This window comes from Pelecanus crispus, chromosome 1, assembly GCF_030463565.1.
Source record: "Pelecanus crispus isolate bPelCri1 chromosome 1, bPelCri1.pri, whole genome shotgun sequence".
Classification (NCBI taxonomy): Eukaryota; Metazoa; Chordata; class Aves; order Pelecaniformes; family Pelecanidae; genus Pelecanus; species Pelecanus crispus.
In genome coordinates this window covers 106,663,692-106,688,781 of record NC_134643.1, presented here as the reverse complement: position 1 = coordinate 106,688,781, position 25,090 = coordinate 106,663,692, and the positions used below count along the sequence as shown (strand labels likewise).

General features: G+C 37.8%; 1 protein-coding gene across 3 annotated transcripts in view; it reads right to left on the bottom strand.

Annotated features, from left to right (window-relative positions):
- EPHA6 (EPH receptor A6) overlaps positions 1 to 25,090 on the bottom strand; it is a 536,584-nt gene that overhangs the window by 144,522 nt on the left and 366,972 nt on the right. For all 3 annotated transcript variants that reach the window (XM_075709685.1, XM_075709691.1, XM_075709700.1), the window contains one exon: positions 15,119 to 15,243. In XM_075709685.1, coding sequence (XP_075565800.1) covers positions 15,119 to 15,243 — 125 coding nt within the window. The remainder of the gene's footprint in view (positions 1 to 15,118; positions 15,244 to 25,090) is intronic.

Below are 25,090 nucleotides of genomic sequence, written 5' to 3'. Positions count from 1 at the left end.
ATGAGTTGATGTGAGGTGAACCATGAAAAAGAGAAAATTAAATGAGGAGTGATGAGGACAGGCTGACTCCAAAACAGTCTTAGCATCCTCACCAGCACAACAGTTGAGAGGTGGGCAGAGGAAAAGCTGTATGGTTAACATGGCGGGCCAAATGGGAACACCAGGCGTGAAGGCAGCAGATAGGACACTGCTGATCATATTGACAAGGAGATTAAATTGAAAGGAATAAAAACAGGTCTGTGCCTTAAGTTGGTGACGGAACAGGGTGCAATTCAGAATATAATAAAGGGAGCTGGGGAACATGGCTTGAATTGTCAGGTAAGCGCAGATATTAAATTCCGTCTTTCTAGCAGTTATGAGCTACTCTGATAACATTTGTTTGCTAATTAAAAATATTTACCAGTGAAAACCTCTGCACCAGTATCTCCAGGAGTCTTTCTAACTTCAGCATATAAAAATGTCAGCCTCTCCAGTTGTCCCTGAAGACTTTTCTTATTTTTTCACTCACTTTAATTTTCTTTTCCTCTGCACTGTGTCTTCCATTTGGGAAGAAGCAAGCAGCTACTGCAAGCATGAACTAGCTTACTAATGGTAAAAATCAACTCAAGTAGTATTCAAAAGTTTTGCTGTCATCTTTAGACAGTAAAGCACAGTTTCTTCTGAGATACCTAACGCTAAGGTGTACTTCATAATGAGATAACAAACCTGCTGACAAATATAGCTCAACAGGAAACAGATGCAATCCTGCAAAATTTGAAGACTGGAAACCTTCTGTGACTTTCTTTGCTGTGAAACAAGCCCAGAGAACTATGTACATACAGCCAGTGGGCTAATTCCCAAGTCATTCATTTGGTATATAAGTCTCGTAGTTCAAACTTCTGAATCAGGTCCTATATATGCCACTGCAGACTTGAGACTCCACATAAGCAGTACAAGTTCTTTCTCCCTATGCTCACCTTTAACACTCCCCCAGAGTCCAGCAATCCGCAGATTAGTGGGTTTCTGAATTAACTAAATTTGCTTCATTACATTTTACAGCTCATGGACTTCCATGAATTTACTTAATTATTTTTTTGAACCAATTTTGCTTGTGGCTTCCAAAACATCCTTAGGCAACAAGTTTAATTACAAACTGTTTTTTAAAAATACTGGTTTTTTTTTTTGTTTTAAATCTGCTTCCTGATGATTTCACTGAATATACTCTAGTTCCTCATCTAGTCACTATCATTCAGTAAGAAAGAGTGAATAATCATGAATATCAGTGATTTGTTCAGTCAAACTCAGCATATCTCAGTACACCATAGGAACTGTACTTCTAGTTACAGATGAGAAGTAGGTCACACGATAATGAAATTTTTAAATTGAAAATGCAAGACCCTGGAGGAAAGATAATAAAAAGGCACAATTCATGTGATGGAAAAAAACTGTAATGTAAAAAGCCACAGTCCAAATACCTGAAGGTCTGTAAGTTGCTGAGCATATATGGCAGGCAATCTTCTCATGGCTAACATTATCAGCATTGGTAAAATCACAGTAATGCTGTACACACAAAACAGCTGCATTCCTTCATGGCAGAACCCAAAACTGTGGTTTCCCTATTTCTTGTTGAAGTGTGAAGACATTTTTAACATAACGAAGTGTCTTACAACTGAAGTGGAATTTCAATACAAGAGCAATGATCTAATTTTTTCAGAAGACTTCTACAATGATGGTGACTTGCCACAGTACGATGTAGCCAATGCTGTTTTGACAAAAAAAGCACAATGTGTTTTCAAAGCTGTGAAATTCAAATGAATCTACCAATCCTGAAAATGTAGTACAGCACTGAGCCAGCTACACAAAACTCAGCATTAATGGTGCTGATGACAAAAACTATTTAATTCACCTAATCTCAGAATCCCTACAATATCCATAGGTAGTTAGGTCCAGGATTTTGATTAGGGCTCCTGTTCTGTGCTGGACATTTTGTCAGGTTTGTGACACCTTGCTGGAAAACTTTATCTGCTGTGTGTAACGTATGCATTTTTGCAAATGCCTTTGTGAAAACTACATACTGTATTAAAAACCTCTTGAGGCAACAGGCCTTTCCAACTCCTTTTTCAAATGCATTTCAGCCTTTCAGGGTGTTAGGACAGGTAGAGTGACTGGGCTGATTTTAAGATTTGTTTTTAGCCTAGGTTGAATCTTCTACATAAATATCTTTTATTGTTAGAAGACTAATGTACACTTTTCTGTTTGCATTTGCTACTGAATATTTCCCACACGGCAAATACAGAAAAGATCCTTACTGACATACAACAGCTTGGAAACAAGCCATACTTAAAGCAAAACTATTCATAGCTGTTTACTTGGTTCATAGATACACATAAGAGAGCTATTAACTGTAGTTCAGTGGTATTAATAAAGCTATCCTTTTTATTTAAGTAAGCAAAATGCCTACTTTTATAGATGGTATTGATTCAGATTGCTATTGTGAATCTGGAATAAATGCCTGAGGTCATTAGGATTAATTTAAATCTACATGAATGTTATATGATAAAGAGTCTTTCACATGCTAACTGTGTATACAGTTCTTTGGGACAACTACTTTCTTTTTCAGAGAGAATCAGGACTTATAAATATAGAATAATGTTGACAATATTAATACAAATTTCAACATTACCCAACAAAAATCCATTTTGGAGGAAGAGTTTTGGCTCTAAAATACAAACTCTGACACTAACTAAAGTTTGACTTTAGTCACTCCAATACAAATAATAAATGAGAGGCAAGAGGGAAGCTGCTGATCTATATATAGGGACAATCCTTTGAGATTTTGTAGCGTTTTTCATTATGCAAACCTCTTCAGATATAAATATATCAATAGGTATTGAAAAGTCACTGAAATATCACTTTCTTTGTGCATTTGTGAGCATCTGTGTGCATTGTTTTGTGTCTCAGTGAAGGCAGAGAGCAAACAGCTATCGTGTAACGTTAACTCAAAAGGGCTGAATTCATCTCTGGTGTCATGACTATATTGCAGATCTTGGCATTACATCAACAATAAATATAGCCTATTATTTAAAATTATGTTTTCTTCAAACACCTCAGTGAGTAATAGAGGAGTATAAAGCAAAAATGGAAATCTTTTTCCAATTAGTTTAACATGAATTTGAAAGGACAAAGTAAACAATCTAGCAAGTAAACGAAGATGCTGATTTTACACTTTCAAATTGACAAAGCAAGTTTTGTTCCTATTTTTGTATCAAGAAATTGCCCATTTCTAATTTAACTAACTTCAGCAGAAATAGTATTTTTGGAGTTGGTAATAACAAACAAACAAACAAAAAATCTGAAAAAATTTTAAAGACATTTACAGACAGGTGACAATACATTTTTAAAAAGGAAGAGCTGTCTCAGTCACTAAAGAATTGCCATTGTGTTAATATAATATGTTAGTACTTCTGGCAGTATATGCAAGAAAACCAGAGAGCTTGTGCAAGGTCATTGCAAATACAAGATGCATCAACCCGGTGACGTTCCTACAGCAACATAAATGTTTTTATGAGCAGCAGGTGAATTCCTGCAAAAGACTCTAAAGCTATTAACAGCTCGGTAAGGAGTACATAATAATAGGTTGTTAACTCCACCTCCCTGACAAGAACATCAAGAAAGGGCACTTTGGAACTATTAACACTAATACATTAAAAAAAAAAAGAGAGAGAGAAGAAAAAGAGAGATTTTTTTACATTATGTTTCTTTAAATCAACAAAATAAACATTCATGATTTTATTGGGGTACAAAACTAACAAAACTCTGTGGGAGTTACTGAATAACATACCCTTTCTATGAATTCAAGATGGCTAATGAAATCATGCATTTAAATGAAAAGCTCCTCTAATGTGCATTTTTCATTCCAACAACCACCCCTCACCACCACCAAACCCACAGCTTTTATTTAATACATGGTAAAAAGCTTATATTAATATTAAACATTAAAATAGTAAATTTTATAGCATGAAAATGGAATGGCTTTCCTTAAAAGAGCTTCCTCTTCCCCTTTGGATTTTTCTCCCTTCTCCCAGAATGACTGCTTGGAGGACATCCCTACTTAATAAAAAAAAAAGGTTGCCTATATTATGCAGTCAGTGGCTTTGTTTCCATTTCAGTGTGAAAAAAATGTTAAAAGTGGAAAACTAATAATAATCTGTCCTTCTGCATGGTTAGTGTGCAGTTGCAATGCAGTCTCAGAAAAGGAGAGGAAAAAAAAAGGAATTTTCTTTGTTTTTCCCCAAAAAAGGAATACATGTCTTTTTACTTGCATTTCCCCAAATATCTCCTGAATGCTCAAGGATTGCAGGAAAAAGCTGCAAGTGAAATGATACCTCATATTGGAACATTCCTTCATTTAGACAGAGCTATAACCTCACTTACGTCTCAAAGTACATATCTTCTTGACTTAATCTGTGAATTCACCTTTATGGTTGTGAAAGAACAATTTATGAACAGTAAATAGTTTGTGTATTATGAAAACACTGTCCTAGCTTAATTTTTTAAAATAGTTTGGGCTCATAGATGAAGACTTTGGGGAACTTTTAAGCTAATTCGTATTTTAAGAAGGTCTAAAGAAAACATTCTGACAGGGTTTAGGGAAATGGACATTGTATTTAGCTTATTTATAAGGAAATTATTTTTGCTTAGGGGGCTATCTTTCGGCAGCTATGCTAGTTATATTTAGATCATTGCTCATGAAACTCACCATTCTTTTTGTAAAAATATGTCAAACTTTCAAATCCAAAGTTTGACTCCTGAATGTGTGTTAAGGTACCTGAGGGAACTACAACTCTAACTTCAGATACTGCTAAAACTTACTACACCTGAACTGAAAGATGAACACACTGAAACTAGTTAATAATAATAGCAACAACAACAACAACAAGAACAATAATAAAATGTTTTCAGTTGAGAGTACATTCTCTATGGAATTGGCTGATGTAGTGGCCAAGCCACTCTCCATAATATTTGAAAAGTCATGGCAGTCAGGTGAAGTCCCTGGGGACTGGAAGAAGGCAAACGTTGTGTCCATTTTTAAAAAGGGAAGAAAGGAGGACCCTGGGAATTACCGACCTGTCAGCCTCACCTGTGTGCCTGGGAAGATCATGGAACAGATCCTCCTAGAAGATATGCTCAAGCACATGGAAGACAGGGAGGTGATTCGAGACAGCCAGCATGGATTCACCAAGGGTAGGTCCTGCCTGACCAACCCAGTGGTTTTCTATGAAGGAGTGACTGCATCAGTGCACAAGGGAAAAGCAATGGATGTCATCTATCTGGACTTTTGTAAAGCCTTCGACACAGTCCCCCACAACATCCTTCTTTCTAAATTGGGGAGATATGGGTTTGATGGGTGGACTGTTTGGTGGATAAAGAATTGGTTGGATGGTCGCATCCAGAGGGTCATGGTCAACGGCTCAATGTCCAAATGGAGACTGATGTACTCGGTGCTGGTGACGCCACACCTGGAATACTGTGTCCAGTTTTGGGCACCTCAATACAAGAAAGACATTGAGGTGCTGGAGCGTGTCCAGAGAAGGGCAACAAAGCTCGTGAAGGGTCTGGAGCACAGGCCTTATGAGGAGCGGCTGAGGGAACTGGGACTGTTTAGCCTAGAGAAGAGGAGGCTGAGGGGACACCTTATCGCTCTCTACAACTCCCTGAAAGGAGGTTGTAGTGAGGTGGGTGTTGGTCTCTTCTCCCATGTGGTTAGCGATAGGATGAGAGGAAATGGGCTCAAGCTGCGCCAGGGGAGGTTTAGGTTGAATATTAGGAAAAATTTCTTTACGGAAAGGGTAGTTAAGCATTGGAACAGGCTGCCCAGAGAGGTGGTGGAGTCACTGTCCCTGAAAGTGTTCAAAAAACAGGTAGATGTGGCACTCTGGGACATGGTTTAGTCTAGTCTACCCTTGATTGGTTTAGTGTGGACTTGGTAGTGTAGGTGAATGGTTGGACTGGATGATCTTAAAGGTCTTTTCCAACCTAAACAATTCTATGATTCTATGATTCTATGATTCTATGACGACAAGTGGTGTCCCTCAGGGGTCCGTACCGGGACCGGTGCTGTTTAGTATCTTCATCAATGACACAGACAGTGGGATTGAGTGCATCCTCAGCAAGTTTGCAGATGACACCAAGCTCAGTGGTTGCAGCTGACATGCCAGAAGGATGAAATATCATCCAAAGGGACCTGGACAAGCTGGAGAAGTGGGCCTGTGTGAACCTCATGAGGTTCAACAAGGCCAAGTGCAAGGTCCTGCACCTGGGACAGGGCAACCCCAGATATCAATAAAGGCTGGGGAATGAAAGGATTGAGAGCAGCCCTGCGGAGAAGGACTTGGGGGTACTGGTGGATGAAAAGCTGGACATGAGCCAACAATGTGCGCTTGCAGCCCAGAAAGCCAACCGTATCCTGGGCTGCATCAAAAGCAGCGTGGCCAGCAGGTCGACGGAGGTGATTCTGCCCCTCTGCTCTGCTCTGGTGAGACCTCACCTGGAGCACTGCGTCCAGCTCTGGGGCCCTCAGCACAAGAAGGACATGGACCTGTTGGAGCGGGTCCAGAAGAGGGCCACCAAAATGATCCGAGGGCTGGAGCACCTCTCCTATGAGGCCAGGCTGAGAGAGTTGGGGTTGTTCAGCCTGGAGAAGAGAAGGCTGCAAGGAGACCTTACTGTGGCCTTTCACTACTTAAAGGGGGCCTACAGGAAGGATGGGGGCAATCTTTTTAGCAAGGCCTGTTGTGACAGGAGAAGGAGTAATGGTTTTAAACTAAAGAAGAATAGATTTAGACTGGATATAAAGAAGAAATTTTTTACAATGAGGGTGGTGAAGCACTGGAACAGGTTGCCCAGAGAGGTGGTAGAGGCCCCATCCCTGGCAACATTCCAGGTCAGGTTGGACGGGGCTCTGAGCACCCTGATCTGGTTAAAGCTGTCCCTGCTTACTGCAGGGGGGTTGGGCTGGATGACCTCTAAAGGTCCCTTCCAACCCAAAGCATTCTATGATTCTATGATTCTATTTTGCTATTTCAGGATTAAACATGTTAAACTTCTTACCACTTCCTTTTGTGTAATTGATACATTATTTCTGAAAAGACAATGTTTCTTTTTTACAATGTGTTCATCAAAATAATCTAAAGTTTGTCCTGGGGAGTGAGATGAAACGTACTGCACTATTAAATAGCTGCATCTATTTTTGACCCTACCTAATCACATGCTTAAGATTAACAGCCGATTCCTGCGGTTAACATTATTATTCTTGCTGTGTCAGTAAACTATTTTTAAAACTTGGTTTTTTTGAAGTTCAAATGCCGAATGGCTAGAAAAAATGTTTATTAATTCCTTTTATTAGGAATCAACCTCTGTTATCAGTGGATTTAGCTTTCTTAGCTTTCTTTGATGTATGGAACTAGCTGTGTGGTGCTGTTGTCTTGTAATAGTTTGTGTACCTCCTTGTATCTATGTCTTTGAAAGAGTTTGAAGACCATTTATTCAAAACCATTAATGCACTTTTGCTACATTTGTGCAGCTCTTCTAGCAGTTACTGGAATAAGCATTGTACGTGCCATTTTCCTTGGGGAAAATGGTATTGGCTACAGACAAGAACACAAGATCAGCAGAGAAGCAGAGACTGAACTTTTTTTTTTTTTTTTTTGTTAAATCAAATCCACTAGGCTTGCTTAAACAGCATTATATTTCTCACTGAGATTTTTTGGTTCAGCAGCAACAACAATAGTAATAGCTCTGTAGGCTACTTTATTATTAAATACAAAGGTGTAGAAGCTATCTCTAAATAATTGACAACAACGATTAGGAGACTAGCCAAACCAGGCACCTAATGGGGACGACCTAGCTCAGAACTTCTTTGATAAACCCTTTGCTGCATGTAAATGATATTTAGAGGCCAGATTTCTTTTTCTTCTAATAGTAATTATATCAGTGTCATTAATAATGGCTGCTGCAAGGTCCTTAGGTTCTTTCCTGCAGGCAAAAATTATATCTGGTCAGAGAGTCTTGTAATTACTCACTCTCGTTTTCAACAGTTCTGAGGCCTATTTTTTTCTCTTTTTAGATTCTAAGGCTTTTACAGTTCTTCCCTTGGGAAACTAGGTTAATAACAGCAGAATAGGAAAACTCAGAAGCTTGTTTAACATCACTTACTATGTTAAAATAAGCTAGGAGATTTCATTTTAATGATTATCTCCCAAAGCACATTTGTAGTGATTATTTTTTAAAAACATTCACCAGACATGGTTCATTTCCCAGGAGCTCTGAACGGCCGAGAATGCCAGAGGTGCTCCTTGGAGCCTTGGTGCCTCGCTGCGACATGCTGATCTATTCCTGCCGCTATGGTCAAATACTAAGGTCTGCTTAATACTACTATCCAAAAGCTCTTATACATCCAAATTACTCAATGCTCTTGTTTTTATAAGAATGTGATGAAAATGTAATGAAAACGTATTATCGCATGAGCCCTACGTTTCTTGTTTCTAGTCACATCAGAAACGTTTTACTTGCAGGCAGCAGATTGCTACTTATGCCTCAAATAATTTGAATAATTGAAAAATATTACAGGAGCAAAGTGTTTGTTTTAAAGGAGAATGCTCAGCATGAGGCTAAAAATTGCCGAGCTGATCATTCAACACTAACAACATAGTGCTCACTATTTTATACTGAGTATACTTACTGACTGGCCAGGTACCTTAAGTGCTCATATGCTCACCCCTATTGTTATAAGTCTTTTCCTATTCCCGAACCTTGTCACTGATCTTGACTTTAAAATTAAGTCAGGAAGCTTGCAATGGTATCAAGCATGCTATGGTAGGTATAGCAACAATAAAAGAATATGCCTGGAGAAAGAATCAGTACATGCTAACAATCCAGCCACAACAGTACCAAATGAACTACACCTGCTCATGAATAACGTGAGACAGTCTGCAGGCTCCCTTCAGCCTCATGTGGATTGGAGCTGGTGCATATATTATTCTTCATGATTTAAAAATCTAACAGAAAAGCAAAATCTGAATCAAGAATGTAATAGCTTGTACTTAACAGAAATAAGGAAGTTGTAATATAATTGTGTCTGAAAAAATGTGATTCTTCTAACTCAGTTACATTATGCAAAATTGTAATTGAGGTGGAAAGATGGGAGCAGTTTAGCTATTTAAGCAGTAGTGAGGTTGAGTGTCAATGAACCTCACAGATGTCATATAGACCTTACAGAAGGGCATAGGGCTATAGAAGGGAAATGACTAATTTTACTTCACCTTTCCAAACTGTCACCCAGAAATTCAGGAATTGTCTGATCTACATGACGTGGCTTCTTATAAGAAATGTCCCTGTCTTGTCTAATGAGAACATGTGTGGCTTTTGTTCATTTAGGTTAGATTCCAGCCAGTACTCAAGTAGGGTCAGGTTCTGCCTGAGCAGAATTGAACTAGTCTGAGAAGATCATAATGAAATATCTCCTTAGCTGGAGAAGACACATAAGAACATCCGTTGTCCTAAACTGGGATGAGTCACACACCTTACACAGGCAGTTCACATGGGAAAAAAACAGCTGGAATGAAACAACTTGGGCATGCGCATGAAAATGAGCTTGATGTGTTCCCAGGGCTCCCAGGACTGTGTTATTGCTGTGCTGGTTTTCAGTGTGGTACTGAGCATATCACAAGATTATCTGTTCCTGAAAAAGTGTAGAAAAAAATGGCAAGGATATCAGTTCATACCTCTGTACATGCAGAGTGCCGCATCTTTTTGCCGTCAAAGTGCAGAGTACATAATCTATCGTACATATACACTTCTATGGCTTTGAAATAATATGGTGCACATATTTCTAGACAGATAGATTTGCTTTAAACTACAGAATAATATTGTAGGCAAGCAATTCTGAAAAACAAAATTACTTTCTTGTTTATAATTTTCCATATTAATTTTTGTAAAAATAATTCTGACATTAAAAACATTATGCATTGATAGTCTTAAATCTTCATATTATTCCTATCAAGTAATTTACCTCAAGGTCTCTTATGTATTTTACTACTCAAGTTCAGGATGGCTCATTTTAATTCATATTAATGAATATTCAAAGAAATAGCGGTGTTTGCTTTAATATTAGATTTTAAAAAGGAGCATCATTTCTTATATAAGTAAATACAGCTGTAGACTGATAGAAAAATTAACAAGGTCATACTGCTTTCTAATTTTTTAAATCTGGTACTTTTCTCTATCTCTCTGCTTCATCAGCTCTTCATCTCTTTTTAAAATCTCATTGGAAAACTAATTTCCCCCTTGCCTCTACTGCTCGGTTATTTTGTCTCTTTTATTTATTAATTCAACTCTAAATAATACTGGAATGGATGAAAAGTCATATCTGACATCCTACATTTCCTGTCCACTCACTGTCTTACGGAGATGGGTTGAAATTTTTATGTGAAAACTGCCTGTAAGTTGCAAATTGAGTCTGCCAACAAAATGAAGCATTTTGTCAAAGGGATTTGGCTTTAGTGTAAATTTCATCAAAAGACAAGAAAGTGAAGAAACATCAGCCAGCCCCTCCATCCTACATCCTGCTCCAAAAGATATTCTCTATTTGGACATGTCATTGTAACGCCTCAGGATATTGCTTGGGTACATCCTATTAAAATGTTTTCTCTATGGACCAGCTTCCTCAGCTAATTATATATTATCTTGTGTGTAACAGAAAATATAATCCAGCTGGTGTATTTGGGCCATATGGGAGAACTTAAACTTAATACAGTTGCTGATATGTGTACAGCTTGGTATGCTTAATACAGCTCTCAGGGAGCATTAATTTTTGATGATTAACTTTAAGGGTTTGGGTGGAAAAGGGGAGGAATAAGCATTTTCCAGTTCAACTGCACAACCTGAAGTGCAGCTGGTATGGTTTATATCCGCTGCGTACTGTGTTTCCTTTCCCGTGAGCGAATTCCTACAGAAGGACTCAGCTTCATTACAAGGCTGTAACAAGGCCATATCTTGTCCCACTCCTCCATTTGACTTGAACATGCAACCTTTTTGCTGACAGGTAAATAGATTATGATGCCCTGGAATCTTTCAAAAAGTAAAAGCTTTGGTCAGTGTCTGAGTATTAAAGTATAAAAGAAAAGTTGATTACTATTAGCAAAGAAACTGAGATTATATTGATAACTGGCCTGTGATTTTTAAGGGGAAAGACAATACTTCCTATGAGAGATTTTTTCTTTTAAAAGTACTGGGCTGTTTGTGGAAGATATTAAAGGATTATAAAATAAATGGATCGATAACAGATTGCAGAATAGGGCAGACATCCTGTATCAACAGAGATAATATGCAAATATTTAGTATCTATGAATAGTACAAAGAAGGTCTATGAAGAAATGCTTTTCAGAATACATCTCAGAGCTCTAAGGTCAAACATTTAATGGATTTTTTTGTGTGTTGCTGTAAAGACTCACTTATCGTCTAAGGTGACAAATGTTGCTAACTGTATAGTTTTCAGAATGATTCATACTCTAGCAGAAATAAGATATTTCAACTACCAGGCCTCAACACACAGTATTATTTCAGGATCATGATATTCTCTCTCTGGCTATATCACATAACTATTCGAGCAATGGAAAACTTTTTCTCTTTACTGTGACAAAAACTCATAGCATCTTGGACTGAATGTCTAGGAATTTTTCTTCTCCTCACAGGCCAAGGCAGCTCTCCAATTATGTCCTAGGTCAGCTTATGTTCACTGCATTTTTGGCTGAAAAGCTGCAGAACAAAGTAATCTCTTGTCAGCCAGCCACATAAATATGTACCAGTGTATTCCTAACCAAGAAACTAAAAATCTGTACAATCCATACAGAACTGGCTCACAAAAAAGTTTTGTTATTTTCTCAAGATATTCATTTTTAGAGACAGACAGAAAGCCAAACAAGTTATGATTGTGAGTATTTTGCAGCTGTTCACTGAAGAAATGAAGGTCATATGAAAGGTGCTTTAAAGCAGACAAATTACTGAGCTGCTTTAGTATATTTTTAGATTAATGTATGTGTTCCATGCTTGTAGCTTATTGATAGCCTTGTGTGACTTTCCATCTCTATTTATTTCTTTATTATTTGGTAGAGTCTTTCTCAGAAGACATGAATATTTTTCACAGAGAAGGCGTGATCTTTCCATAGTTCTCTGTGTGCAATTTGTATTGCACATGAGTGCAAATATAGGTTTCTTGAATATTTAGCACAGTCTATTCTCCTTCCCTTGTTCCGCTTGTTCTGGATATGCATGGAAAGATGTGTCTCTATGTTCTGGGTTCACCATTACTAATTTGTCTTACTTACAAAATTTGGAAACTGCCTCATTTTGTGGAGTGTTCACAGTAGTTTATTAGACAGCTACTTGATTTCTGTAAGCTTACATATCTTTCATGAAACATTGGGAGCACATGACAAGACACAACTTCCATTCAGGAGCTGCAGAATTCCTACTGGTTATAATTAAAAGCAAGCATGCTCCCCTAGCATGCTCCCCAATGTAATCTTGGTAATTTTGCAAACGTCAACAAGGTAACTTATAAAAAAATAGCAGTTCATACTTGTGAAATTTTAAAATCCTGCAGAGTTCTTCAGAGTTTCACAAAGAAACTGATACAATCTGTTGAAACTGGGGTATTTAGTGTTTGCATTTGATGGAGACATTCAATTTCTTGTATTGCATATAAGAACAAAGCCTATTTTCTTTTTTAAACATAAATGACAGATAAAAAGGGATAAGGACAGGACTGCAAAAGCTGCTCTATTTTACTAATTAGTGTGTTTATTAGTACCTAAGGATACTGTTCGCTGCATTTTATTGACTACTTAAGACATTAATAGAATTTCTGAAGTTTTCAAACTCAACTTGTTCTCGAACTTTAGCTGAATTTTTTACTCTCCAGTAGAGGGATGTCTTTGTGGTAAATTCATACTAAATCCAGCAGACAATTATTTCACTTTTATCACATTTCTTGTGGGCTTGCAACACCATGCCTATTTTGTCACTGCTGCTGAGAATATAAATGCTGATATTTCCCTCTTTGAGGGTTACTGGGAAGCCTAAAAGATTACAGTTTCACTTGCTGTATCTACCCCGACACCCTCTTTTTTTTTCAATATACAAATCTCATGTGCATTTGGCCACTATACTTACGCAGTATTGAAGTTATAACGTACATTTCCTCAGCATTATATAAAAATAATTTTCCAATTTAATACTGCAAATCAGCAGACTGACTTCCAGTACTAGATTATTTGTCTCTCTGCTCTAGAATCTGGTCTCCAAGAGAGTTCTTTAAAATCTGTAACATACCTATTCCTCTGTTCAAATAAGTGATCTGCTTACTGCTACTGCTGGCTTGTTTGTCTTCCGTTCTGCCTATTACATTGCATTAGCAGAGAGCATGCCTGTTCTAAGTTACTAACAAAAGGTGTATTCAACAGCTACGCATTTAGTTCATTTAGTGACTTAGGGAGAAAATAACCCCTGTGCAACTGTACTAGAACATGCCGGCAGTTCATTTATCTCCCCACACCTAAGAGGGCAGAGAAGTTTATAGTTAAAAGATACTCCTTATGCATTACAAAAGGTGAAAACAGAAAATGGTTCTTTTTTGGTAGAAACAGACAGGAGTGGTTTAGACTGTCTATATAACGAAGGGCTATGAAGCCTGTGTATCTAGTCTTGCTGCACAATGGACAAGTCTAAGCAATATGTAGACCTCTAAGGAGAGCCATTTGCTATGACACACAGTATTGACAGATATTGGCAGATAATCTGTTGATAATTTTTTTTTATAAATATAAGCTTCATAATTTAACATCCATATGAATGGTTTTGAATATTTGAAATTGTTCCTATTCAATTGAATAAAATCTCACTATTTTTCTTGTTTAGTTCACCTGGTTATTATTTTAGTATCAACTAACAAAACAAGGGCAGTGCAAGTCATAATGTGGCTTACCATGGTAATGGATCAAAACCTGAAGGACTTCCATTAGTGTAGGAAAGCAAGGTTTCCTTGCTTTGGCTACCAAATATTCTAAGCAATCTGTCTTCTCCCTCTAGCTGTGCTATTTAAATTGTCTGGATTTTTTCCCAGTTTGCCCTTTTTTTCTGCATCATTAAAGCTGCATAATCTCAATAGAGAAGTGCAGTCAAGGAAGAAAATTCTCAGATATTTACGGAGTCTAACATCCCTAAATCTTTCTTTCATGACTTGGCTTATATTTCTGTTCTTTGTGGTCTTCTCACATATCCATTAGTTCCATTCTGACTTTCAGATGGGAACAGAGAAATACCAAGAACTGATTTAGCAGGTGACCATTTAAGGTACGGACACCAAAAAATCCTGCCTATGTCTCTAGGAATGAAGGCACTGATTATCACTAAATTTTACACTGCAGGTGCAAGGCCCTGTAGTCAACTGGAATTGACAAAATGCGTTCTGTGCTTTGGGAGAAGCAGGCTTCAAGTTATGCTTTCACAAGATGTGTTGTGCATGCACATTGTATGTTTACTTGTAATGCATGTTTTTGCCCACTTTTGTGTGAAATCACATAATTTTGACAGAATGCCAGAAATTTTACATGAATGCCATGCAGTTTCTCTCTCGTAACCTTTTGTAACCCTCTAAGCAAGGCTGGTGCACTCTCACTTAAGGATAGATTATTGCTAAATAATGCTGCAAAATTAAATCACATTGACATTCACCTTAATTGTATTGTTTCAGTGTCACTCTAATGTAAAGTTTTTACAGGCCATAAATCAAAATATGTTCAAGCATATGATCCATTTATCCATGTTTGTAAATGTAGTTACTATGAGACAGGTATAACTACTCCCTGTCTGCTGCTCTACTTGTTTTTGACATGAAACAAGACAGTCATTAACAAGTCAGAAGTAAAACAACAAAAAATCAGTACAAAATAAAACGTCTACTTATGTAGCATTGTATGTGGGATCAAGTGAAAAGTTTAAAGTATTTTTTATGACTATTAAAAATACAAAACATGTTGCTCTTTAGGATCTGAGTTTGGGTGATGCTGTAAGCGAGACCTACTTTCTCATAGTACTTGATCTCGTAGTCCAGAACGGCTCCATGGGGAAAGTCCGGCTCTTGCCAGGAGAGGGCAATGCTGTTTTGGGAAGCCCAGTCCTTCCTTACCATACCTATCAAGGAGGGTGCTGAAAGGGAAAAGGATAACTACGGGTTAAAGACGAAGCACACGGTTTATCCTTTCAACCTACTGTCTTAGGATACCAACCCGAGGTAACTTTGAGTGACCTCCAGGCAGAAAAGCATGACAGATGGCAATTCTCAGGGAAACCATATAACCTGGAATTAATGTCTCAAGTACATACCAGTAACTCCTTTGTTAAAGTGCAGACCAGCTTCTGAAAAATGGCTATGTATAAAAACATAGAAAGAAGCGCCTGTGCTGGTCCCCACTGCCGGCTGCACGCAACCAGGTTGCGCTGCTGGCTCCGAGGACATCGTGTCCAGAGCAGAACCTTGTTTCAGAGACAGTAAATTCTACATTCAAGATAATCTGCATTAAATGGCATAATTCAACTGTGTAAAATGTACATTCAGTTTACTCTTTGGGGTAAAATAAAGGGGCACAGCTTAAAACAGACACAATGAATCCGGTTTCTGCTAGCTGGGCTGGCAGCAGCAAGGGCATTTTAGCCCGTCAGTGAGGTAGCTGCGTGCACAGAAGAGCCAGGTTGTTAGAGGAGGCCAGTGGCAGGGATTGGGTTATGGGCAAATCGGGGGGGCAAAGGTGCCCCCCAAACCTACCTGCTGTAATTGACACTGCAGGTCTGCAGCAGCGCAGCAAGCAGGAACTCCTTCCAGCAGCTTTTGGAAGGGGCCCAACATGGGTAGATGCACCCAAGAGCCAAATTATCTCACTATGGGGTTAACCAATTTTAAGAATTGGATTTTCTGCCCTTTCGGAAAAGAAGCTGCACTGTTATCAATGCAATAATTTCAAATGGTGCAAAAATTGTATTCTAGAAAACGATCTTTGCTTATTTTATTTTTCTGGTCAAGCATGTCAAAGGAGGTCTAATATTCTCCAGACACTAATGCTGTTTTAATAGTATTGATGTGCAGCTTCCTCAAATGTTACAACAAAACCAGTCATGTTGTTCAACAGTCTTGAAGACAACTGAATAAGCTGAACAAACCAGCTACCATTAAAAAAAAGTTCTTCTGGTAGTTCACAGCTTTTGCCATTTGCCTTTCTGCTAACAAATATCAGTTTATTACACACTCTCCCCCATTCCTCTCTATTATGAATCTTATTTAACCTCTTCTAAGCTTCCAAGGAGCTGTCTCCTAAAAATAACACATTTTTATGAGTTCTGTTTTTATCTTTTGAATGAAAGAGTCTCCCTAGGAAAATGAAATAAGAATCTGCTTCTAGTCACAAAATTTCACACTTTAGTTTTCTTTCCTGTAAATATTTCAGGAAGTTTAAGACACGAAAACAAAAAACAAATTCTAGAATGCAAACAAACAGTAGAGAAAACAAACCCGGTTGTTTTCCTTTGAAAAAAAGGAAACTCTACACACAGACATGCACCTAACAATCTCTTTCTCTGTGACAGTGCGTTTATCTGAGAGAGAAAATAAACTTCCATCCACTGTCAATCTTCCCCATGGATAACTATTCTGTGGTGTAATAGTCCAGTCCTCTCTGATGTGAAAAAAAAACCCAACCCAACATGTAACACTAAATGAAAAAACCCTACCAAAAGTATTAAGTGGACAAAACAGAGCTTACACAGGAAACTGTCCTACACCTGTACTTACGCCATTTTAACCACAGGTCTGATGCAAGAGAATGAGAGAAAAAAAGGATTCCTGCCATGCTGAATAAAGGATTAACCTGTTTTTCAGGAAGTCCTTAAACAGCATAATGTAAGTAACTGAATAGAACAAAATACAAATAAATAAAAAGCATTCATAGGTTCAGAGCCAAAATGTTATCCCTACGTATGTATAATGACTCCCTCAGCTAAAATGAAATTTTTACTCTTGAAATTGAGGGTGAAGCTGAGCTCTTGCAGTATTTCTCTGCGGTAAAATCAGCTACTCCAAGCAGGGAACAAAGATAGGCCTATTTAAAGGAAAACAGGACCTAGCAAACATGGATTTGTATTTGCTAAACACTGATCACGGGACTATGAGGTCAACTGCTCATATACATTTGTTTACCATTTGCTGGTTTTGAGTCATTCACTGGTATTGAGCTGTGATTTATGGGTGGGTCTGAGGGAGCTATAGCAACCTTTCAGATACGTCTGCTACACCCTGTGCATCTGCTCACGGGTGAGGGACATTGGCTGGGCCACCTTCCCCAGCGCATCACGGCTTCATCTCACTGCGTTTGAGGGTTCACTGGTCAGACAACCAAATCCTTGCAAAATGATCGAGCTTGCTTACAGAAAACACCAGGTTAAACCGTGGATATAATTATATTCTTGGCCCTTCTAAGCTTTTTAAAGATAGATTACTGCTATTACACTTCAAATTATGACCAAACCTTTATAAGCTTTTCATATGTACCACATGTGGTGCATCTTTCTTTGGGTTCTGATTTCCAAATTTATACAGTAATTTATGCATGTTTTCAGCCTGAGATCACCGCAGTAACTCTTCCATTTGAGCAAGCCCATGTCAAAACACAGTCCTGGCGCAACAGAAGATCATCTTTAATGTTCAGAATGAGAAGTAGCCTATGTCTTCTCCCTAGGAAACAAACTGGTAGCAAAATAATAGAAGAAAATTATTTCAGCCCTCTCCTAAGCCAGCTTGACCTGCACTTACAACTGAAAACCCCAAACAGCAAGGCTCACATCACACCTGTAGCACCATGCCAGCACTGCATCTTCTAAATCAAAATGCGAAGGTGTGTACATAAGGCTGTGAATATGAGAAGCATATTTGTGTTTGTATTGGGGTACCAGGGAAAAAAAAAGTGTACTTTTTAACAAAAACTCACAAAAGAGTCACCATTAACCATTTTTTCTATGTCCAAGGAGAATGATCCTACTATTTGTCATACAGAGGTTATCTGTTCACATCTCAGAGGAAATAATAACTTTTAGGAAAAAGATTCCAGTCACAAATTTATTGTACAAAGAAAGAGACAAATAAACCCAAGTAACTATAAGCTGCAGCTAGCTCAGGTTCTATTTCTTTAGTTATGAAGTGCTACTAACTAAAAGGAATACTTTCTATGGGAAAATTTCAGCTTCTTATAACAGTTGCTCACTAGAGCAGAAGTTATTTAGACCCTAAAAATCTTATCCATTTATTATTAAAGCTCTTTTTAACTGGAAAATTGTAAAATAGGTAAATCCTATTTGCCCATTTATAAAGACTGTTCTAATGTTCCTATGATGAATCAATGGGAAGTTCTTTTAATTAGTTGTTTCAAATCCAGTAGCTGCAGGAGAGCTCTAATTTGGTTACCCAATGAAACCATTTGAAAAAAAGAAATGCTTAGAAGCGCAGCATGGCTTTTAATCACTTTAATGGCAGCATTTTCTTGCCATTGGTACTAGGCTGAAGGATGGTTTCTGGCTCTTGAGCTCAGTGCTGATCTCTGTTTTGTACTGAGGATTCTTTGCACCATCTGCTCTCTATGTTTTCCTCTGTACTGTTATAAATTTCTTGAATTGCGATGAGTCATCTACAATATTGTGAGCTCCTCATTTAATTTAGTCTGATAAGTTTCTTTGTCTTTTCAAATTTGTATTGAATAATGAAATTTCACTCCTTAATTCAGAGTGAGCTTATTTTATTCTAAATCTCTTTGGCTTCTCTTTTTCAGAATCCCTTTTCTCACACGCTACACAATGGGCAGAAAATGTGTATTTTAAATGATGATTGGATTCCAGTGTGATTTCTCTAGAGACTTTCTCTTCTTCTGAAGTTGACTTCCATTATCTGTAACTGTCTGATTTCAAAATAGGTGATCTGTAGTGTTACTGAAGCTTTTTTCTTTTCCTCCATTTTCTAATTTTCCTATTTCTTGTTTCATACTGTTTAAAGCAGGCAAAGAATTTCCAGCATTTCTCCCCTGGTCTCCAGGGCTGAGCAACTTTGATATGGTGCCCATTCACTATGAAGAGGCTTCAGACTCAATGGCAGCTGATGACAAAAGCTCACCTGATGTCTGTCTGTACATAGAGCACTCTACCCCTCTGATACCTCATTTCAAATCTTTTTTGGTGAAGAGAAACCATGACAGCTCAACGGCCTTTTACTAGCTGGCTGAACAGGCCCTACCAGGTATGCACAGTCACTTGTTAAAAAATCTACCACTGAACAAACAAGAACAGCTACATCACCATTGTTCTCTTCCCTCCTTCCCCCATGCACTGTGTCTGTTTTGGCCAAGGCCAATGAATTGCCAGCAGATACAAATTTGGTGGGGAGGGAGTGGAAGGGTGATCTGAACTGTACACATGTTGTGTTGGGGACTGCAACTTTACTCATTTGGACACCATCATCATGAGAAGGCTGTGGGTCTCAATGTGTAAAATACTGCCATTTAGCATAATGTGGTCTAATTTAGACGTTTCTATACCTCTACCATTACTACTAATAATCTGAATTGTATAATTACATGTTACTCTTTCCTGGAGACCTCTGCCTACTTCAAGGCACAGGAAGGACCATACTCACCAGAACAGAGGGCTTTATCACGTGTTTTCTGAGTAGGGGTTTCCCAGCAGAGGAGTGAATCCAGCCCCCTCCCTCCTGCTTCTTTCTCTCCTACCTCAGCCACTTCTCAACTGCAGATGGGGGAAATAGTGACTGAGGCCTACTCAGCTACCTTGCTTTTCTTTGAAAACTCATTAATTGATCCCTCCTAGTTTCAGACGATACAGTTAGAGGAGGAAACCTGCTTTAACATCCTGCAGGGAGCCTGCATTCCTCTTATTGGGGAACAATTTCTTTCATTAAGGGAAGGACAGTTGAGGGTGGAAGAAATATCAGTGCTGTGAAGACTAATTTAGGTTGACTTGGGTTTCATGTCTGTGTCGGTCAGAAAAAAAAAGATGACTGTTTTCCTGTTCATTAAGAGAAAAGGACTTTTTCAAGCTTATATCACAGGTTAATGGCGTGAATTAAATCACACAGTAAACTATGCTTAACACTATGAAAGCTATGGTTATCTAATTGTCCAAAACCCATTCAGTGACGATTTTAGGAAATTAATTAAACAGAATATGGTATAAGTACATTTACTTTCAAATGTTTTCTCCTTTTGCTTAATTGTATACTAGAAAGTTCTTTTGTAAACTACTGCTAATAGTAGATTGAAAAGGAAAAAGTGGTCTAGATTTGTGTTTCTCTTTATAAATACAGCTATACTTTAAAAAAAACACTGTCAAGTTTTTGTCAAACCATATATATATGGTATTTATAATTGTTAATTATAGAGATGTACAAAGGTCCAATTTTCAAGTGCTTTTCTGGATGGTAAAAACAACCTCTGCACCTTTTTCTATACCAGAAAATGCTATTATATTTAGACAGTCTTTCTCCCCCCTAGGTTCTGTAACTATATTAGAATTTCTATACTATTGGACACTGAGTATGATTTTATATTATACATAGCAATAAATGAAGTCTGAGATTTTATTCATGATCCCACACTTGGAAAAACTGTTATTTCAGGGCACTGTAAGAAAAATATTGATTTTACTTCTGATTCTAGAAAGTCTGTAAGAAACGTAATAAGCAATAAAAAGATGTTTTCTTAGGGGAGATATTTTACTCCAGTAAGAGAACTGCAAGTAATGAAATATTTCCTGATCAATGATAATGCCTCCAGTATTATTAGCATTTGAGCTATTTAACAAGGAAGGATTTACCAGAGAAGCTAAGAGGCGAAAAGCCGTCAGCCTTCTTTACTAACGCCATGTGTGACATGTATTATCGGTCAACAGATAAGGATGTAGTTGTGCTGCCTATCATCTACAGCAGTCTTCATTCCTGCACTATGATTATTAGTCTTCCAGCAGAGATGCATTTCATCCTTTTTTTTCTTTTGTGTTTGCTTGCTAATCTTTCTGTTGCTATCGTAGGATAAAGGAAGAGAGACTATTTTATGAGCGAGGAATGTGATATGGATTCAGGAGACCTATGTTTATATTCTTTCTGCTTGTGCTCTAGAGATTTTCTTTAATCTTTTGACTGAGCTATCCTAATGTACAATGTGAATGTCAATACCTTCCATTGTTTCCAATATGTGAGCACTTTCAAGTTAGAAGTGTGTGCGTGTGTGTGTGCGTCTATATAAGACTAAAAAATAAGCACAGGTTTACATGGAAAAAATCATGGAAATATGAACATAAATTAAACTTTCACAAAAAAACCCAGTTCATAACCCATCTCTCTGTATATTAAAGATGTCCACATGGCTGAAACATCTCTGGGTTTATGCTGAATTCAGTAAGAATTCTTTTTCTTACCATACAAGGCTGCTTCCAATTAGTACAGTGACTGGATAAGATATTTGATTCTTCACATAATAGAGTCTCTTATCTTCTTAATCACTTCAGTGGTAATTCACAGTTATAATGCTCGGAGGGGATACTATTACTGGCACTAACCTTGGAGTTCAAAGTTGAGCATGGAGTTTTCCTGACAAGGCATTAGAGCTAGCAAATTAACAAGTTTGGGGTGAAAAATAATGTTTTTACTTTATTTTCTTACACTAGTTCCCTAAAGGTTTGCATTCAAAAGACAACATAACAGTATGCTTCTTTTGAAGCACTTCATTTACTGAAAAATAGGCCTCCAGAAAGACATAATTATCATCTCTTCCTCCATTTTAAATTCTTTCCCCTTGCAGATTTTCTTTGCTTGCTCAGAAATGGTGGATGGAAGCCAAATGAACGTAATACCATTATCAAAAAAATGGACTCTGCTACAGTGTTGTGGGCTAAAGGTCATGATAGATGCAACCCTCAAATTTCCTCCAGGCTAAACGTAGATTCAACATCATTTTTTCCTACTATGTTCCATAATGCAATTCTTTCTTCCTTGCTGCTTAATTTCTGTCTCATCTATTGTTGATCTTATACATGAAGACAGTAATTATTCACCCATATGATTTTGCAACACTTCAGATTTTCTTTCATTTACAGAATGTGCTACCATTCATTATTTTGCAAGCTTGAGACAGAAGCACTCCTAGATCCTCACTTCTAACAGGACCTGCTCAGACCCTGATTCTTCAAAATGAATTATAGTAGAAGATCCTTAAAAGCAATTGTATAAAATAAAGCCTTATCAGCTGTCAGTCAGCCTGTGTGGATGTTCTGTTCTCTCTGACAAGGTGTATGTGCAAAACCCTCGAAGTTAAAAAAGTATTGTGAGGTATTTGGCATAATTTATAATACAGTGAACAATTTAAAGTATTTTAATAACATGTTTCTTTAAATAACAGTAGCTAAAAAAAATCACACATTTTACATATATGTATGTTTCAAGGAGTTATTTTATATGCTCTGTATTTCTGAAGCAAGTGGAATAAATTCAGTTCAAACAAGCTTAGTGGAAGGGTGTGATTCCAGGAATCACATGCAAACAAAAAAAATCTGCAAAACTGAAAAGGTTTGCCTGTCATATAAATGGAAATCATGTCAAATCAATGCCCTCTGACAACCAAAGGGATTTGCATCAGAATAAGCAGATTCTTGGCTCCCTTCCATTGCCTTTTATTGCTGGAGCATGAGGAGATAATAAGTGGCTTAAAGACCTAATAGGTCACTGGGATTCCTGAGGGACCAGTTCTCCCAAAATCAGAGCTTCTCTGTCCTTGTTTGGCAGGAGACAACACTATGGTCATGTGGCATCCAGGCATTTTGCTCTGGATCAAGTAAAGACTGTTTGATGGCACAGGGAAGGGTGCAAGAGGCCACTCAGGCAAATCTCTTCCCTTCCTATCACCTTTTATGATGGTTATAAACCCTGTTATGGTATCTACAGCAGAAGTAACAGAATACTATGTTCTTAACGAGCAGATTTGCTGCTTTCACAAGCTCAAATGTTATGTGTTGTACTGTTCACTGTTCCTCCTGACTCAGACATTGTGGCAAGCCACTGATTGTCAGCCAGCGGCACATACCAGGAAACACGAAATTGCTATTCTACCCTTAATTAGTTTAGTGGTGGACTTGGTAATGTTAGGTTAATGGTTGAACTGGATGATCTTAAAGGTCCTTTCCAACCTAAACGATTCTATGATTCTATGAAATTTGTGTGCGTGGTCTCCTGGAGAACTCTTCCTGACATGCAGGATTCCTCTTAAAAATGAAGGCAGAGTGGCATATAGGATTTCCTTTTTAGGAAACCTGTGCTGGAAGAGAAGGAGGTAGGAGAAATTGGTTTATCAGCAGATTCAGATTATTACTATAATGATGTTAATCAGTGTGAAAAAAGATGTGTTCCAGCCAATGTGTTATGTAAGTTATAAATACCGTGCCAGACCTGCTAGGTGCCCTATGATGTGGGGACAACCTGTGGTGAAACTTTTCTCTGGAGAACTTTGTTTTCAGCCTCCTAGTGTAACCTGGGAATTGCTATAAATTTATTGGAAATACAACTTGAGGTTAAGAAGGCGTCATTTATTGCAGCAAGGTGTCATTATGGAAACAGAGCTGTAAGTAAGTCTCATTCAGCAACAACCCCTCCAGGGTCAACTGGAACCAAATTGCGCTGCAGAACTTCCTGCTGCTAAATTGATCTCAGAAGTTTGAAAATGAAATAAGCAGGTTAAAAAGCACTAGGAAATCTGCAATCTTTTCACTCCATTAATTGCTACTCATCCTGCTATGTAACAAAGACAAACCTAAAATGTACACTCATTTCAGCAAATCTTTCCTGCTCTTGTTCATATCAAAATATGAGACTACATCAGATTGTAGGTCATTTTCTGTCAAACAGAACTTTAAAGGTCTAAAAGAGGTTTTTCTATTAGCAAGAAAATCATGAATATTTTATTTGAACATCTTCTGTGAACCTTCTGTAAAAGCTGTGTTTGTTGGCATGTGCAGAGAATGTCAGAGCTATGCTGCTTCAACATTTTGAGTGAATATGTGTAAGTGCGTGGAGATATATCTGATACTGACTTAAAATGTGTATCTTCAAACAATTTCCGCACAAATGTTGATTTTGACAAAGCATTTTATAAATTATAGTGATGGTAAATAAATATGCCTTCATAAACTAATTCTCCCAGTGCTGTTACAAACAAAATATATATTATATATTGTATATTATATATTGTATATTTTATATATAATATATATTTTTATATATATAATTATAGTTATATATGTATATTATATATTTGTTGTGGTTTAGCCCCAGCCAGCCACTAAGCACCACGCAGCCGCTCGCTCACTCCCCCTGCCCCGGTGGGATGTGGGAGAGAATCGGAGGAGTAAGAGTGAGAAACACTCCTGGGCTGAGATAAGAACAGCTTAATAATTGAAATAAAGTAAAATAGTAATGATAATAGTAACAATATAATAATAATACTAATATACAAAGCAAGTGATGCACAATGCAATTGCTCACCACCCGCTGACCGATACCCAGACAGTTCCCGACCAGCAATCGCTGCTCCCCAGCCAACCCCCCCCCCCCGGGTTTATATACTGAGCATGACGTCATATGGTATGGAATAGCCCTTTGGTCAGTTTGGATCAACTCTTCTGGCTGTGGCCCCTCCCAGTTTTCTTGTGCACCTGGCAGAGCATGGGAAGCTGAAAAGTCCTTGACCAGCATAAGCAGTACGCAGCAACAACTAAACCATCAGTGTGTTATCAGCATTCTTCTCCTACTAAATCCAAAACACAGCACTATGCCTGCTACTAGGAAGAAAATTAACTCTAACCCAGCTGAAACCAGGACAATATTATATATTATATAAATGCTAAAAAGATTCCAAAGGGCTGCTCTCATCTGTTCATTACAAAGAATCATTAGATAACA